Source organism: Thamnophis sirtalis, unplaced genomic scaffold (genome assembly GCF_051295495.1).
Source record: "Thamnophis sirtalis isolate CommonGarterSnake01/CBP01778 unplaced genomic scaffold, rThaSir2_p1.2 scaffold_2, whole genome shotgun sequence".
Classification (NCBI taxonomy): domain Eukaryota; kingdom Metazoa; phylum Chordata; class Lepidosauria; order Squamata; family Natricidae; genus Thamnophis; species Thamnophis sirtalis.
In genome coordinates this window covers 49,352,316-49,370,569 of record NW_028261382.1, presented here as the reverse complement: position 1 = coordinate 49,370,569, position 18,254 = coordinate 49,352,316, and the positions used below count along the sequence as shown (strand labels likewise).

The following is an 18,254-nucleotide window of genomic DNA, read 5'->3' as shown; positions in this document are numbered from 1 at the left end:
ATTGGCAGCTGCTGTGTGATTGGCAGCTTCATGAGGGCCTCACAGCTCCAAGGCTGCTATTTTGTCCTCCTGCCTCCTCCCTGAAGCCCAACACAGCTGCTTGACTGACAGCTGCTGTGTGATCAGTAGCTGATGTTTGATTGGCAGCTGCTGTGTGATTGGCAGCTTCATGAGGGCCTCACAGCTCCCAGGCAGCCATTTTGTCCTCCCGCCTACTCCCTGAAGCCCAACACAGCTGCTTGAGTGACAGCTGCTGTGTGATCAGTAGCTGATGTTTGATTGGCAGCTTCATGAGGGCCTCACAGCTCCCAGGCAGCCATTTTGTCCTCCCGCCTCCTCCCCGAAGCCCAACACAGCTGCTTGAGCGACAGCTGCTGTGTGATCAGTAGCTGATGTTTGATTGGCAGCTGCTGTGTGATTGGCAGCTTCATGAGGGCCTCACAGCTCCAAGGCTGCCATTTTGTCCTCCTGCCTCCTCCCTGAAGCCCAACACAGCTGCTTGACTGATAGCTGCTGTGTGATCAGTAGCTGATGTTTGATTGGCAGCTGCTGTGTGATTGGCAGCTTCATGAGGGCCTCACAGCTCCCAGGCAGCCATTTTGTCCTCCCGCCTACTCCCTGAAGCCCAACACAGCTGCTTGAGTGACAGCTGCTGTGTGATCAGTAGCTGATGTTTGATTGGCAGCTTCATGAGGGCCTCACAGCTCCAAGGCCGCCATTTTGTCCTCCTGCCTACTCCCTGAAGCCCAACACAGCTGCTTGAGTGACAGCTGCTGTGTGATTAGTAGCTGCTGTTTGATTGGCAGCTGAGTCATCCTGACAAGGGGAGGGGGAGGTCCCCTTCTTTGTCACTATTCTTGTTCAAATGCCGGGAACTTCCAGCAGCACACAGCTGCTGCACACCCCTGGATGCTTCTAAGGCCCTGCAACTGGCTTTGCCCTCAATCAGATGATTGTTTGTGCAAGAGAGCCACAAATCGATGTTTGTCAGTACCGGCCAACCTTAGAGCAGCTAAAAGGGGCAATTAAATGAGGGGAGGAGGGGAAATGTTCTTTTTTTTTTTTGTTCTCTTTTATAGACTTCTAAAAAGGAAAGAAACCGCATTGGAGGGAGGGAGAAGGAAAGGAAAGGAGAGAAGGAAGGAGAAAGAAGGCAGAAAAAAAGAAAAGGAAGAAGGGGAGGGAGGGAAGGAAGGGAGGGAAAGGTTTGAGGAAATGGGAGGGAGAGGATGGAAAGGAGGGAAGGAAGGAGAAAAGGCAGAAAAAGAAAAGGAAGGAAGAGAGAAAGAAGGAGGGAGGGGAGGGAGGAAGAGATAGATTGGTGGAAAGGAGGGGGAGGGGAAGGAAAGAAGGAAGGAGAAAGGCAGAAAAAGGAAAAGAAAGGGGGAGGGAGGGAAGGAAGGAAGGGAAAGGTTGGAGGAAAGGGGAGGGAGGGGATGGAAAGGAGAGAAGGAAGGAGAAAAGGCAGAAAGAGAAAAGGAAGGAAGGGAGAAAGAAGGAGGGAGGGGAGAGAGGAAGAGATAGATTGGTGGAAAGAAGGGAAGGGAGGGGGAGGGGAAAGAAAGGGGAAAGAAAGGCAGAAAAAAGAAAAGGAAGGGAGGGAGAGAAGGAAGAAAGCAATAGGATGAAGAAGAGGAGGGGGAGGGAGGCTGGAAGGAAAGGAAGGAGAGAGAAAGAAAGAAAAAAGAAAGGAGGGAGGGAGGGAGAGAGAGAGAAAAAGAAATATGGGCAAACTATGTTCCTGACTCCTATCTCATGCCAATCAGTGCCTCCGCCCACACCCTGCCAGAGGTGGGTTGTTGCTGGTTCGGCCTGGTATCGGCCAACAATCTAAAGAACACAACTGCCTTGTTGTGTTCCTTAGCTATTCCACACATACACACTTCTTACATTCTTCTCCTTTTCACACTTACTCACCAAAACAACTTCTGGGCTCCTCGGAGGAAACACATCATAGGAACCAGACTGCCCTGGCAACGGGGAGCGGTCTCCTTTCCTTTGTAGCCGCAGGCCCACCGTGTGATGACCCACATTTTTAAGGAGCTCCGAGACCTCCCCTGAGTGCACGTTGTCAAAATAGATGGTGGCGCTCACAATCTGGTCTCCTGCAGAACGGGAAAAACAAGGATTCGGTTGTTAGGTCAGGAAGTGCCCAAGGAGACATCAAAGAAGAGTAGAAACGATAATAGAATAATAAGAGTTGGAAGGGATCTTGGAGGTCTTCTAGTCCAACCCCCTGCTCAAGGCAGGAGAAAGTAAATACTCTGAAGAAAAAATACAATAAGCACAAAAATAGGGGAAAAAGGAAAAAGCTAGGAGAAAGGGGGAGAAGAAGAAAAAGAATTAAAAGTAAAAGTGGATTTTTTTTGAGAGCCCGAGAGAAAGGGAAAGGGGAAAAGAGTTACATTAATAGATCAAAGAGAATAATAAGATTGTTATTGTTATGTAATTAATTAAGAAATAAAGAAATTCTAGTATGCTGTTCATTGTAGAAAAATTGAAAGAAATGCTCTCTCTGTTTAAATTGAATTAGAAGATATATGTTGTTTTTAGTAAAATATATAAATGGAGAAAACAAGAAATGAAAATTTGGTGTAACTTTGAAGGGGCAATTGAAGATACTGTTTAGGTATTAAGAAAAATAAGTACAAAGATGAAAATAGTAGAAGAGAATAATTTGGCTGGAAGTGAAAACAAAACTATGGTGTAAAATGAGCTATGTAAATGAGAGGATGTAAAAGAAAATACCCGGACAATACTTCGTTCCTATAATATGTATAAATTGTATTTAAAAATACAATAAAAAAATAAAAGAAGAAGAAGAGGAGGAGGAGGAGGAGGAGGAGGAGGAGGAGGAGGAGGAGGAGGAGGAGGAGGAGAAGAAGAAGAAGAAGAAGAAGAAGAAGAAGAAGAAGAAGAAGAAGAAGAAGAAGAAGAAGAAGAAGAAGAAGAGAAGGAGGAGGGGAGGAGGAGGAGGTCAACTTATTTTCCAAAGCCCCCGAAGGCAAGATGAGAAGCAATGGATGGAAACTAACCAAGGGGAGAAGCAACCTGGAATTAAGGAGAAACTTCCCGACAGTGAGAATAATGAACCAGTGGAAATGCTTCGCTTCAGAAGTTGTGGGAGCTCCAACACTGGAGGCTTTTAAGAAGAGACTGGACATTTGTCCAGAATGGTATAGAGTCTTCTTGTGGTTGGACACTAGAAGACTTCTGAGATGCCTTCCAAATCTGTTATTCTGCAATAGCCCCAAGATTGTTTCATTGGACCTATCTGGACCGGGAGGCCCTTCGGATGGTCACTCACACCCTCGTCACCTCAAGACTGGATTACTGTAACATGCTCTGCATGGGGCTGCCCTTGAAGAGTGTTTGAAGACTTGAGTTAGTCCAGAATGGAGCCGCGCGAGCAACCTCCGCGAGCTGCACTGGCTTCCCATTGGTCTCCGGACACGTTTCAAGGTGCTAGTCGTTACTTTTAAAGCCCTACATGGTTTAGGACCTGGCTACCTGAGAGACCACCTCCTGCCATTTACCTCCCAGAGACCTATAAGATCACACAGATTAAGCCTCCTCCGGATCCCATCTGCCTGTCAATGTCGGCTGGCGACTCCCCCGGGGAGGACCTTCTCTGTAGCTGCTCCAGCCCTATGGAAAAATATCCCCATGGAAATCCGGACCCTTACTACTCTTCCGGCCTTCCGCAAAGCGATTAAGACCTGGCTGTTCCGGCAGGCCTGGGGCTGTTGATTTATCCAGCCCCATTCTAAGCTATATGAATGTTGCGGAATTTTAATGTCTGTTCTTTTAAATTTTTATATGTTCTCCCTTCCTGCCTTTATCTGTGAGCCGTCCTAAGTCTCTCGAGAGTGGGCGGAATACAAATCCTAATAAACTGCAAACTGCAAACTGACCTTCCTGTACAATGCCTGTCTTGGCAACTGCCGAGTCCTGTTGGATCTGCTTGACGAAGACTCCTTCATCCGTCTCTTTGATGGTAATACTATGCGAACTGTCTTGCCAATCAGGGAGAAGGATCTCCCGCGTACTCTCTTCTTCCTTGTCCATCTTAGGCACAGAAACAAGAAGCTGTCAATCTCCTTCCAAAGCTTAAAACATAAAAATAAGGGGAAATCCTATTCAAGATACATTCAAATTGCATAGTACTGAAAACTGGTCTGACACTAGAAGTGTAATGGTTTACATAGAGAATTTTTTTTTTTTTGGTCCTATTTTCTCACCAAGGATCTCATGTGGATGCAAGTATAAATGAGACCCCACCCTGATGAGCTTTTTTGGTGTCAGCTGACCTGACCGAAGTCATTTTGGAGCTTCAGTATCGCCACACTGGAGCTGAGGGACGGGAAGGGGAGATTAGAGATAGCTGGGATTTTGTAGTCAAAACAAAATACTTTCTCTTGAGAACCAAGGACATTCTCACACCTGGTCGGCAGAAGGCAGAGTGATGTCACTAGGCAACCAGACAGCGCCATGATTGGACCATGTGGCTTATTGTTTTGAGAAAGTGACAAACTCTTAATTAGGTTAAAACCGCAGGAACCTTCAAAGTTGGTTTTCACCAGATCTCTGCCAACATGATATGTCCAATAAAGATATTCTTTAAGGAATCTACCCGCCTCGGAGTTTTGCTAGCTATTGATCTATTACTTTTTTTAAAAAGTTTTTTATTTGTCCATTTCAAATTCATTCATAGATATATATATTCTTATAATTGCTATTTAACACTTGTTTGTTCATCATTAGTCTCTATACTCTATACTCATTTTTACACACATACATTATACAATTTGGGTCATCCCACGCCTCCATTTTATTTTGCAACAACCTTACTCCTTCCATCTTCTCAGTCTCCCTTCTCTGCCTTCTTTCCTCCTCTCCTTCCTCCTTTCTTCTTCCCCTCTTTTCCCTCTCCTCCTCCCTCCTCTTCTTTCTTATCCTCTCTCCTACTCTTAATTCCCCACCCTTACTTTCTCTGCTCTACCCTTTCTTCTTTTCCCTCCTCATTCCCCCCTCCTTTCTTTTCCCTCCTCATTCCCCCCTCCTTTCCGTTGTTCCCCTTACTTATTTATTTTCTCCGATGGGTTCTCAGGGTGACGTTTCAGCAATCCCAACTTTAAATTTTCATACAAATAAGTTTCTCTGTTTACATTTTATTTCTAACATTAGTTATATCATTTTTCCATTTGTGTATTTACATTTTAATGTTTAATATAATTGAAACCCTGACATCTGGATCAACCAATCCGAATTGGCCAACAAATATATCCACAAAAGGCACCAATGGAAACCATAGAAAATTAAATCCATTAAGGTAGAAATTACAATATGCCATGGTGATGTATTACAGAATAGCTAAGAAATATTCTAACCCAGTGTTTTTTTCAGCTTGGCCACTATGCTGGCCGGGGAATTCTGGGAGTTGAAGTCCACCCGTCTTAAAGCGGTCACATTGAGAAACGCTACTCAAATCTATCTTCTCGACAAACCAAGTTAACAGGGGAAAACTGATTCACCGAAGAACCACATGCTTCACTGAACAGCTGCAGTGATTTGCTTAACAAATAACTGTGATGCAAATGGTCATAAAATTGAATCTCGTGGTCCTTCGGTGAATCTGTTTTCCCCCTATTCTGACTTTGCTTGCCGAGACGATGGATTTGAGCAGCGTTACTCAACGTGGCTACTTTAAGAAGCTCAACTCACGACTCGCTCCTTGCTTAGCGATGGAAATTTTGCTCCTGAAGCTGGTCATATGTCGGGGACTACCTCTGCTGCTGTTTCTAAATGGTAGAGGGAAATACGAGTTGCCGTAGCAGTCTCCAACCTTTCTAGGACTTTGCTCCAGGTAGGATCCGCCCCAGGAATTCAGTACTTCTCACTTGCCGATCCTTTTAGTAATGTTCGTTCCAACTTCACAACCTAGAAAAGAGATTAAAACGTCCGGTGAATAAAAGAGATTAAAACTTCCGGAAAATAAAATCACGCTCAATTTTTCTGAAACCTTGAATGCCGGAATTTTACCAAGGACAAAACTTGGCAGCCTGTCGTGCCAGCGTTATTTTACTATTTTGCTGTACTTTTAATGTTTTTTTTAAAAATCTTTTTATTGATTAACATTTTTACGGCGCCAATATACTCCTTAAGGTGATCGCTTTTCATGTCTTCCAAGTGTTTCTTTTTCTATTAAAAGCATAAAACTTGAATGTTAAAAAATGGGATTTCTGTCATTATTTCAGCTACAAATTTTCACAGTTTCAGTCACAAATTGACTTCCGTGGACCTTACATCATACTTAAGTGATTAGTAGAGAGGGCGTGCATAAGCGCACTAACGGGCCTATTGTCCCTGTCACTGTTTATTCTTTTTTTTATATTCTTATATTTTTGTTTGACAAATTCCAATACATAAATGGCAACAGCCCTTATACAGTGCTTTTGCAGCCCTCTCTAAGCAGTTTACAGAGTCGGCATCTTGCCCCCAACAATCTGGGTCCTCATAAATTATCTCCACTTCTGCACAAATAAGCTCTTTGGTGTGGAAAGATTTCCTCATGAAATCTCTACAGACCACCCGACAGGTTTATTTTTCAAGACAGGAAAAGACGCAAAATGATTTCTATCTGCGGCAGCTTTTGCAATCAGCTTGAGAAAAGCGTGCTGTGCGGTCTTAAAGCTTGCACATTCCTTGCTAAAACCAGCTGGCTGCACAAAAGACACTTAATTCCCATTGGGCTGGTTGGCGAGAAAATCCATCTATAGCTAATGTTTTTATGTCGCCAGAGTGAATTTGTCAGCACAAATTCTCTCTCCACTCCAAAAAACACCCCATATATAATATATATTCCTATCAAGCAATTATTAATCATTCATATTGGATAAGGATTCTGAAGTTTAGACCTCGTAGTGAACATGAGCTTACTGTTTGCATCGATTCACAGGGTTAAAAAAGCCACATCAAATTGACATCCTCTGTTAGTTTGGAGAGATTTGGAGCTACGGGATACTTTCAGCTGATTTTTATTAGAATACAGTCTCTTTCTTTTTCTTTTTTCATGTTTTATTTATTTTATTTATATAACACTCAATTTCCATCAAACAGTTTGTGATCTGGGTACAGTTATTTTTAAACAATCTTAATCCACCTATTTGTTGCAGTATTCATCACCATAATATTGACGATATGATCACATAATAATATAATAACAATAATGCTTAACATCTTCTTTAATAACTCTCTAGTTTCTAATACAGATAGTCCTCGGCTTACAACCAGAACTGAGTCCAAAATTCCTGTTGCTAAGTGAGACAACGGTTAAGTCAGTTTTGCCCCATTTTACGGCCTTTCTTATCACAATTGTTAAAGCGAATCAGTGCCAATTGTTAAGTTAGTAACACGGTTGTTAAGTGAATCGGGCTTTCTCATTGACTTTGCTTGTCAGAAGGTCGCAAAAGGTGATCATGTGACTCCAGGACGCTGCAACCGTCATAAGTACGAGTCAGTGGCCAAGCGCCTGAATTTTGATCACATGACCACGGGGGTGCGGCAACGGTCGTAAGAGTGAAAAACGGTCATAAGTCACTTTCTTTAGTGTCATTGTAACTTTGAACTAACTTACTAAGCAAACCGTTGTAAGTCGAGGACTATCCATGATGACTAACCTTTTCTGGACCGACTGCCCAAATACACATGTGTGCGGGCGCGAATGCACATGTGAGCGCCCGAACCCCCAAAATGCAAAGCACACGCCTCCCCCGCGCCTACACCCCAACTCCACGCATGCGCACATGGGCCTCATGGGCTATGCCCTGCCACGCATGCATGCACGCCCCACCCCTACACATACACATGCCCCCTACGCCACACCTCTGCGCATGTGTGCCGCCTCCCGATGCGCCCCCACCCTATGCACATGCGCAGCAGAGACTCAATGACCAACTAGCCAGCAGAGGAGCTGAACTGGGGCAACAGCTCGCGCGCCCACAGAAAGGGCTCTGAATGCCACCTGTGGCATGTGTGCCATAGCTTTGCCATCACAGACCTATAGTATTCCTGAACGTCAAAATGGTTTTTTTTTTTTGGCCCTGCCTAGGCAACACATTTGATCTCTCAAATTCGATGTTTCTCAACCTTGGCTGCTTGGACGATGTGTGGACTTCAACTCCCAGAATTCCCCCGCCGGCCCTGGCGGGGGAATTCTGGGAATTGAAGTCCACATGTCTTCACGGTTCCAAAGTTGAGAAACATTGTTCACGACACTTAAAATCTCACGGACTGAATTCGTGCAAGTGACAAAATGTACGTGTTTAAAATAAGTTTAGTTTTCAGGCTTCGTTTGGTTAGTTGACGATTCAATATACGGCGCAAAGCTGGAAAGTGGAATAATTCAGAAATCAATTTAAGCACGCGATGTGAAGGGGTTTATTTCTCTGTTTGCTCTCACCAAAGTGTTCCTAACCCCAAATCCTTAAATCCTTTCCTTGCAGAAAAACATGTACCAATCAAACAATAATATTTGCTCATTTCCCGCCGAGGACTCTGGCGCGAAACCGAGAATATTTTTACCGCTTAGTTGCCGAGATCTCATGTTTTCATTGCTGTTATTACTCTAATGCCAGGATTAGATAACAGCTTTTCCTGGCCCGCTGCAAGAGTTGATAATGGCATTCACATTGAAAAGAAGTGCATTTACACAACCCGTTGCCCCCGGGGGACAAAAACACCCCTAACCCAGTTTAAAACTCACCAAATTTACACTATTGTGAGAATGTGGACCCTGGATCAGTGTTTCTCAACCTTAGCAACTTGAAGATGTCTGGACTTCAACTCCCAGAATTCCCCAGCCAGCATTTGCTGGCTGGGGAATTCTGGGAGTTGAAGTCCGGACATCTTCAAGTTACCAAGCTTGAGAAACACTGCCCTGGATTGTAAATGACCCTGTTAACAGGTGTTGTGCGTTAAACAGAACTCAGTTAACGTGTCTTGCAAGACTTCAATCGGTCACTATGGTAACTATTGTAAATTGAGGACTATCTGGTGCTTTTTTTCAAGAGGCAATGGGGATTTCTGGTTTTTCTTTGAAGAGGTTTCACTTCTCATCCAAGAAACTTCTTCGGCTCTGGATGGATAGTCGCTTCTCATCCAAGAAGCTGAAGAAGCTTCTTGGATGAGAAGTGAAACCTCTTCAAAGAAAAACCAGAAAGTCCAGCTGACTCTTGAAAAAAACATGCAGTTTTGGGACAACCATGAATCTCCATAGTTACCTGTAAGGTGGAAGCAAGTTGATAACCCCATCACATACTTTTAACATTTTGGGGAGTTTTAGTACAGAGGTCATGTGGACTTCAACACCCAGAAGCCAGAATTCTGGGAAGTCCACAGCCACAAGTTTTAAAGTCACCAAGGTTGGACACCCTTCTTTTAAATGGATGCCACCAGGGGGCAGCACTGCACTCACCATCTATGTTTTCCAGGCGCTGGCTGGCACCTTCCCCAGCTGCCCAGCCACACCCCTCCTGCTGTGCCAATTTCCCCGAGTCTTCGAGAAAGTTTTCCATTTCCAAGCAGTGGGGGATTATGCGCAGGGCTGAAAGGAGGAGGAGGAGGAGGGGGAAGAAAAAGAAGAAAAAAGAAAGAAAGAAAGAAAGAAAGAAAGAAAGAAAGAAAGAAAGAAAGAAAGAAAGAAAGAAAGAAAGAAAGAAAGAAAGAAAAAGAAGAGGACGAGGGGGAGAGGGAGGAGAAGGAAAACTGTAAGGTCCTTGGTGCTCTATTAGCTTGGTTGTTTTCTTGTGGACGTGACCCAGCTAGGGAACATTATCAGTGCTACAAGGGAGGGGTTTGTAAGAGGGGAGGAGGAGAAGGAGGAGGAGGAGGAGGAGGAGGAGGAGGAGGAGGAGGAGGAGGAGGAGGAGGAGGAGGAGGAGAAGGAGAAGGAGGAGGAGGAGGAGGAGAAGAAGAAGGAGGAGGAGGAGGACAAGGAGGAGGAGGAGGAGGAGGAGGACAAGGAGGAGAAGGAGGAGGAGAAGAGGAGGACAAGGAGGAGGAGGAGAAAGAAGGAGAAGAGGAGGACAAGGAGGAGGAGGAGAAAGAAGAAGAAGAAGAAGAAGAAGAAGAAGAAGAAGAAGAAGAAGAAGAAGAAGAAGAAGAAGAAGAAGAAGAAGAAGAAGAAGAAGAATTGGAGAAGGAGAAGAAGGCAAGGCTTTGCAAACTCTCGACTGGCATCACTTTGGCCTGTTTGATCTGGATGAGCTTCAAGAGTAGCGATCTGATCCAGAAGAGGACAACAATAATTGCAAAAGGTGGCAAAGGACAACCCAGGACATCTTACTTTGCAACTTTCCTTTCTGTCTTTTTGCAAAGCTTCAGAGCTGCTACAGACCAAGGACGTTTCTGTCTCTTTGCGACACAGAGTTCTTAATTGAGGGAAAAGAAAGCAAAAAGGGGCTGGATTTTTTCTTTTGCGGTTCAAATTCCTCGCCAAGTTGAAAACAGCGTGGTTTGGTGGTTTGGTACGAGTCCACGGCTGGAATGTGTCATCAAGAGTCCACGGGGTTGTTGATAAGCACTCTGGATATTTTGCTCTTACGCAAAATATTCCTCTCTCCTGGCTGCCTTTCACACACTACTTTTCCTCCAGTCATTAGCACACCATGGTTTATTTATTCTAGCTTGCTTCTCGTTGCGTGCATTTGGATCAATCCATTGAGCAAACCACTTGTAGAAATTCATTTTTTTTTACTACCGGTTCTGTGGGCATGGCTTGGTGGGCATGGCAGGGGGAGGATACTGCAAAATCCCCATTCTCTCCCCACTCCAGGGAAAGGATACTGCAAAATCTCCATTCCCACCATACTCCAGGGGAAGGATACTGCAAAATCTCCATTCTCTCCTCACTCCAGGGGAAGGGTATTGCAAAATTTCCATTCTCTCCCACTCCAGGGGAAGGATACTGCAAAATCCCCATTCCCATCATACTCCAGGGGAAGGATACTGCAAAATCTCCATTCTCTCCTCACTCCAGGGGAAGGATATTGCAAAATCCCCATTCTCTCCCACTCCAGGGGAAGGATACTGCAAAATCTCCATTCTCTCCTCACTCCAGGGGAAGGATATTGCAAAATCCCCATTCTCTCCCACTCCAGGGGAAGGATATTGCAAAATCTCCATTCTCTCCCACTCCAAGGGAAGGATATTGCAAAATCCCCATTCCCTCCCCACTCTAGGGAAAGGATACTGCAAAATTCCCATTCCCTCCCCACTCTGAGGCCAGCCAGAGGTGGTATTTGCCTGTTCTCCAACTACTCAAAATTTCCGCTACCAGTTTTGCAGAACCTGTCAGAACCTGCTGAATTTCACCCCTGCAGCAAACCGAGAGAGTACGGTAAACAGCAATCGAGCAAAGGGGAACTTACCAAATTTGCAGATGACACTAAGCTGGCAGGAATAGCCAACACCCTAGATGACAGGCTCAAGATCCAGATGGATCTCAACAGACTTGAACCCTGGGCCCTCTCTAATAAAATGAAATTCAAAGTAGGGAAAAGTCAAGTTTGACACTTAGGCAAGAAAAACCCAAAGAACACATATAGATTTGCTTAATAACCAGGCTTAATAGCAGTGACTGGGAGAGGCATCTTGGAGTCTTAGTGGACAACCAGCTAAATAGGAGCCAGCAGCGAAAAAAGCCAATGCAATCCTAAACTGCATTAACAGAGGGATACAATCAAGATCAAGGGAGGTACTAATACACTCTATAAAGCCTTAGTAAGGCCACACCTAGAGTACCGCATCCAATTTTGATCACCACCCTTTAAAAAAGATGTTGAGACTCTAGAAAGAGTGCAGAGAAGAGCAACCAGGATGATGAGGGGACTGGAGGCTAAAACCTACGATGGACGGTTGCAGGAACTGGGCATGGTATGTCTAGAGAAGAGAAGGACCAGGGGAGACAGGAGAGCATCTTCCAATATTTGAGGGGCTGCCCCAGAGAGGAGGAAGGGGGTCAAGCTATTCTCCAAAGCACCTGAAGGCCAGAGAAGGCAGAACAGATGGAAACTGACCAAGGAGAGATTCAACCTGGAAATAAGGAGGGATTTCCTGACAGGGAGAACAATCAACCCATGGAACAGAAGTTGCTTCGGAAGTTGTTGGAGCTTCATCCCAGGAGGCTTCCAAGAAGAGACTGGACTGCCATCTGTCAGAGATGGTGTACAGTCTCCTGCTTGGGTGAGGGGGTTGGACTAGATGACCCCCAAAGTCCCTTCCAACTCTGTTAATCTGTTAATTCACTTTTGCAAACTTCACTTTTGCAGCTAAGTCCTCAACATAGGACCATAACCGGAAGTAGAATTTCCATTGCTAAGAAGACGTTTGTTAACGGAGTCGCATCTGGTTTTACTATTATTTTTTTTTGCCATGTTTGTTGGAAAATCACTGCGGTCATTAAGTGAATCATGCACTTACGACCTTCCTTGCCACAGTTGTTAAGTGAACCCTTGCAGTTGTTCAGTGAGTCACCTGGTTGTTAAGTGAATCCAGCTTTCCCCATTGGCTTGGCTTGAACATACTGTATATGTGAGGGGAACCTTTTACGTTTACCTTTTAAAAAGAACTGTTGTAAATCAAGGACTATGTATATTTCAATTCTGTACGAACATCAGAAGTCTCTCCTTCTACCAAGAACATTTTATTAATTAAAAGTTGTGCAACCATCGGCCTTTTAAATACCGACATGACTTTTAGACTAGTGCCTAAAATCTGTTTTGTTTTTTTAACGGCAAGCGTGTCTGTAAACGTATCTTGGCATAAAGCCTCATGCCAATTCAGGCACGAGCTCTTTGGAAAGAAGGAACAAGTAAGCCTGCATGTTGCTACAGGTTCCTCCCACAAAGAATAGGGACTAGAGCAGTGTTTCTCAACCTTGGCGACTTTAAGTCCTGTGGACTTCAATTCCCAGAATCCCCCAGCCAGCTGTGCTGGCTGGGGGATTCTGGGAGTTGAAGTCCACAGGACTTAAAGTCGCCAAGGTTGAGAAACACTGGACTAGAGACTTGCCTGGGAAAATAATTCAAACAATTGTAGCCAAATGGGCACAATGAGACATACTATCCGCCGGATAAAACTCTGCATTGGCAACAGGGAAAGGCATCCGGCCATGAAAACACCCTGCTAGCTCCGTTGAGTTGCCCAGGCTCCACCCCGCAAGGGATTATTATGGGGCCATTAAAAAAAGACGATGATGAATTGTAGCCAGATAATTTCTACCAGGAGCTCGCAAGTAATGCTTAACATTCTACAAAGGGAGAATTTTTCTCTGGCTACAGAGAGAAATTATATCACAAAAGGATATGAAATCTCCAAACTTTGGGCTAACAAGAGAACAAATCTTATTTCTCCCCTGCCTGCAGAGAGAAATAACATTTGTTCTCTTGTTAGCCTGACTTTTGGAGTTTTGGTGATTATAATGACAAAGATTTATTATTTTAGTGTTGTTTATTTAATATCATATTTACAGGCCACTGATCTACCTCATAGCAGCAGTGTGCAAATAGACATAAAAATATAAAAGCTCCCTGTGAGTACAGCTAGATCAGTTTCAAAGTTACAGCAGCACTGAAAAAAAGTGTCTTATTTTTCACACCTGCGACTCTTACAACATCCGTGCAGATTGTCACCTGATCAAAATTCAGACTCATGGCCACTGACTCATACTTATGACGGTTGCAGTGTCCGCGGGGGGTCACTTTTTGCAACCTTCCGACAAGCAAAGTCGATAGGGAACCCAGATTCACTTAACAACCGTGCGTTACCAACTTAATAACTGCCGTGATCCACTTAGTGTCCTTGAAAAGAAAGGTCGTAAAAGGGGGCAAAAACTCCCTTAAGATAATGTCTCGCTAAGCAACAGAAATGTCGGGCTTGATGGTGGTCGTAAGTCGAGGACTACCTGTATTACAATAACAATTAAAAGCAAGAATAAAACCATTAGCTATCAGAAATTAACATTGTTCTTAGCGATATTTGTAGCTCAAGTTGGAACAAGAGGTTGTTTTCCTGCAGACGTTTCATTAGCCAAACTAGGGAACATCATCAGTGCTAGAAGGATGTAGGGTTGTGGAAGGAGGAGGAGGAGGAGGAGGAGGAGGAGGAGGAGGAGGAGGAGGAGGAGGAGGAGGAGGAGGAGGAGGAGGAGGAGGAGGAGGAGGAGGAGGAGGAGGAGGAGGAGGAGGATTATGTGGTCCTCTGAGTGCTCTCTAAACTTGGTTATTTTCTTGTAGACGTTTCATTAGCCAAACTAGGTAACATCATCAGTGCTAGAAGGATGTAGGGTTGTAGAAAGGAGGAAGTGGAGGAGGAGGATTATGGGGTCCTGGGTGCTCTCTAAACTTGGTTATTTTCTTGCAGACGTTTCATTGGCCAAACTAAGTAACATCGTCTGTGCTGGTAAGGTCCTTACTCCTTACTAACACTGATGATGTTACCTAGTTGGTCATGAAACGTCTGCAAGAAAACAACCATGCTCAGAGAGCACCCAGGACCTCTCAAATATTGTCCTAGAGTCGTATAAAAAAACCTAACTTGAAAAACTAACTCAAGGCCTTCCCAAACCAGGGGAAATTATCCAAATTTTTAAAAAGTAGTTTTTCTCTAGGTAACGTAAACAGAACCCAATCACAATAGGGACCTTTGGATTAACCAGAAGTGTTTTACCTACATCGGGGTTAAAGCTGTTTTGGAAATGAAGGAAACTGTTAGGGAAGCATTGCATTAACTGGACAATCTCTTCCAGCCTCAAAAACTCCACCAAAAAAAAAAGTCTCTGGTATATTTCTGTTGATTTAGACCTGTGTTTATTTACAACTAGTTTCTGTTGATGTTTCTGTCCAGCTAGCTCAAGACGTTTCCAAATTGTTGATCCAGGAGATGTTGCAGGAAAAATATAATGCTACACAAAATAAACTCTTAAACCCGTTCGGGATATGAACGCACGTAGGAAAATACCCTGAATGTTTTCTTCCAAAAAAAATAAAACCCTTTTGACAGTTCTGTCGTTTAGATCAGTATTTCTCAACTATCGGCAACTTTTAAGACCTGTGGACTTCAACTCCCAGAATTCCCCACAGCCAGCCATGCATTTGTCAGAAATGGTGTAGTAGGGTCTCCTGCTTGGGGGGAGGGGGGTTGGATTAGATGACCTACAAGGTCCCTTCCAACTCTGTTCATCTCTAATGTAATCAACCTTGGCAATTTGAAGATATGTGGATTTCAACTCCCAGACTTCTTGGCTGGCTGGGGAATTGTAGGAGTTGAAGTCCACACCTCTTAAAGTTCCCAAGGTTGAGAGACACCTTTTAACCCCGTATTTGTGAACCATTGGTAGATTTCACAGACTTCTTAAATTAATTTAATGCCCCCCCCCCCATTTTCAAAATCCCTGGGAGGAAACCCCAGTGCATTTGATTCATCCCAAAGTAATTTTTATCTGCGCATTATCTTTACGATGATATAATTATCTGTACCTCTGTTTCCACCCGTCTCCTCCCTGTTAACGACTAGAATTTCTGAAGTTTGGCTAAAATTAAATAATAATAATACTAACAAGCTTGGGGCCGGTCCCAACCACAACATGATTTCCTGTTGAAATGCCTCTCTGGTCCTCTTTCTAAATGCTGATGATTTTGCAGAATTATTTCAGGAATCTAGTTAGGCTACTGGGTTCTGTGGTTTGCTAAGCAGAAGAGAGACACACCCTGAAAATTTATTTAAGAAACTCACTGATAGGGGTAGGAGGGGTGTGTGGAAAGCGGTTTAAACCCTGGGAATGAATATTTGCCATGCCTTAGTGCAATGTTTCCTGACCATAGCAACATGAAGATGTAGGGACTTCAACTCCCCAAATTCCCCAGCCAGCCAAGTATTCTGGGTGTTGAAGTCCACAGATTAGCAGAGTTGGAAGGGACCTTGTAGGCCATCTAGTCCAACCCCATGCCCAAGCAGGAGACCCTGCACCATTTCTGACAGATGGCAGTCCAGTCTCTTCTTGAAAGCCTCCAGTGATGAAGCTCCCACAACTTCTGAAGGAAACTTCTATTCCATCAGTTGGTGGTTCTCACTTGTCAGGAAATTCTTCCTTGTTTCCAGGTTGAATCTCTCCTTGGTTAGTTTCCATCCATTCTTCCTTCTCTGGCCTTCAGGGGCTTTGGAGAATAGCTTGACCCCCTAACTCCTCTCTGGGGCAGCCCCTCAAATATTGGAAGATGCTCTCCTGTCTCCACTGGTCCTTCTCTTCCCTAGACCAGCCAAGCCCAATTCCTGCAACTGTTATAATTCTCTTTTAGGTAACCAAAGTGGGTTGCGTGCCACCTGGCTGGCAAGAGGCCTTCAGAGCACCCTCAAAACAATTTCTTCATTTAATTATGTTATGCCCCGTCCCTTCCTCGCCAGCAATCCCCATGTCGTTTATCAGGAGTTGTTGATTTTTGCAGCCGTCCATCGTGATTTGCAGCCACCCCCGAGCCAAGAAGTGGGTCAGGCCACAGTTTTCGGGGGAAAATATGAGCAGCAGGCGAGGCTGCTATTCCAAATATTTCACCTTTGGCATTCAGAGGCTGAAGGGCCAGTTTGTCTCCGGCAAAACATCGAGGGGCGGCTGGGATTAAAAGAATGTTCTTGGCCTGGATAAGGAAAGGGCCCCCGAAAAAGATGTTTTTCATGAGATGTTCCAGCTGTGGGACAAGGCGGCCATGCTGTCTCACCCAAGACAGGCAAGCAACCCCTGAAAAAAGAGAAGGACTCAGAGATGCTTTCCACCAGGGATCTCCAACCTTGGCAACTTTAAGACTTGTGGACTTCAACTCCCAGAATTCCTCAGCCAGCTTTGCTGAGGAGTTCTGGGAGTTGAAGTCCTCCCATCTTAAATCCGTGCTGGCTAGGGGATTCTGGGAGTCGAAGTCCACCCCTCTTAAACTTGCTACATTCTAGGATTACAGGAAGCAATTCTACTGAATTCATGAGATCTAATTCTAAGGGAAGAAGTGAAATGGAAGTAGCTGTTGGTTTCATTTCCCCAAATATATTTTAAGATCTGTTCTCCTTCCCTAATATCCGTTCCTCAACCGCTTAAGATTGGGGTTTCCCTGCCTTCTTTCCTGGGGGGCCTTTAGATTATTCTCCAACTTTTAAAAGTAGCTTGTGGGGTCGCCTTTTTTTAAAAGTCCAACTCAAAAGCAATAAATAAATAAATATTGGACACAAATACATATATGGTTGGAAAAAATGATAAAGCAACTTATATATTTAAAAGCAGAAATATTTTTGTTGGGCATTTTACCAGATTAAAGTATAACAAGGGGAATACAAATTTGATTCTACATGTGTTAACTGCAGCTAGAATTGTATTTGCACAAGAATGGAAAAGGAAAGAGATCCCTACAGATGAAAATGTGACTTTAAAAAAAAATTAGAATGTGCCGATGTGGATAGACTAACACTTACAATTAAGAAAAGAGAAGAAACTGAACACTTTTTGACATGGGACTTATTTTATCAATGCCTTGCTATGGTAATAAAAACAGAAGTTAGAAACAGCTAAATGATACAAGGGAGGTTTGTTAAAATAGACAATCTATTATTGTTGTTGTTATTATTGTTGTTGTTGTTGTTATTATTATTATTATTACTACTACAACAGAATTGTATCACAGCAGCCAGTTGTTTCGCCGGATTTGGCATTAGTTACTAGTCGGACCCCACCCAGGGGCCTAGGACGTCGTAACGTATTTTCGTAATATGCGTGCAGATCCAAGCAGTGCGGCTTTTTGCATTTGACTGATGGTGATCTTGTCAATTTTTAACTGTTTTAAATGTAATTCCAGTGCTTTTGGAATAGCACCCAGTGTGCCAATTACCACTGGAATTACCACTCCTGGTTTGTGCCATAGTAGTTGAATTTCAATTTTTAAGTCCTGGTATTTTGCAATTTTTTCATGTTCCTTCTCAGTGACCCTGCTATTACCTGGTATTGCGATGCCTATGATTGTGATTATGATGATGATGATTATTGCTATTATTATTATAGAACTAATACCAGTGTAATAAATATTGTTGTAAACACTCCTAGAAGTATCTGTACCCAGACAAGACACTCTTTAACTAAAAATGGAGTTTTTATATGTTATAAAATTATCAGCACAAATAAAAAAAACAAAACACAAATATAACAAAGGCAACAGTAAAAA

The 18,254-nt window shown here is 43.7% G+C and overlaps 1 protein-coding gene across 2 annotated transcripts in view; it reads right to left on the bottom strand.

Annotated features, from left to right (window-relative positions):
* The window catches only part of AHNAK (AHNAK nucleoprotein), a 78,285-nt gene that overhangs the window by 20,701 nt on the left and 39,330 nt on the right, over positions 1-18,254 (bottom strand). Inside the window, exons 2-4 of one of the 2 annotated variants that reach the window (XM_087705388.1) lie at positions 5,846-5,940; positions 3,915-4,109; positions 1,918-2,105 (exon numbers count right to left, since the gene is read on the bottom strand). In XM_087705388.1, the coding sequence (XP_087561514.1) occupies positions 1,918-2,105; positions 3,915-4,068 (342 nt within the window). In that variant the 5' untranslated portion in view covers positions 4,069-4,109; positions 5,846-5,940. The remainder of the gene's footprint in view (positions 1-1,917; positions 2,106-3,914; positions 4,110-5,845; positions 5,941-18,254) is intronic. The other variant, XM_087705387.1, reaches the window with a different exon arrangement.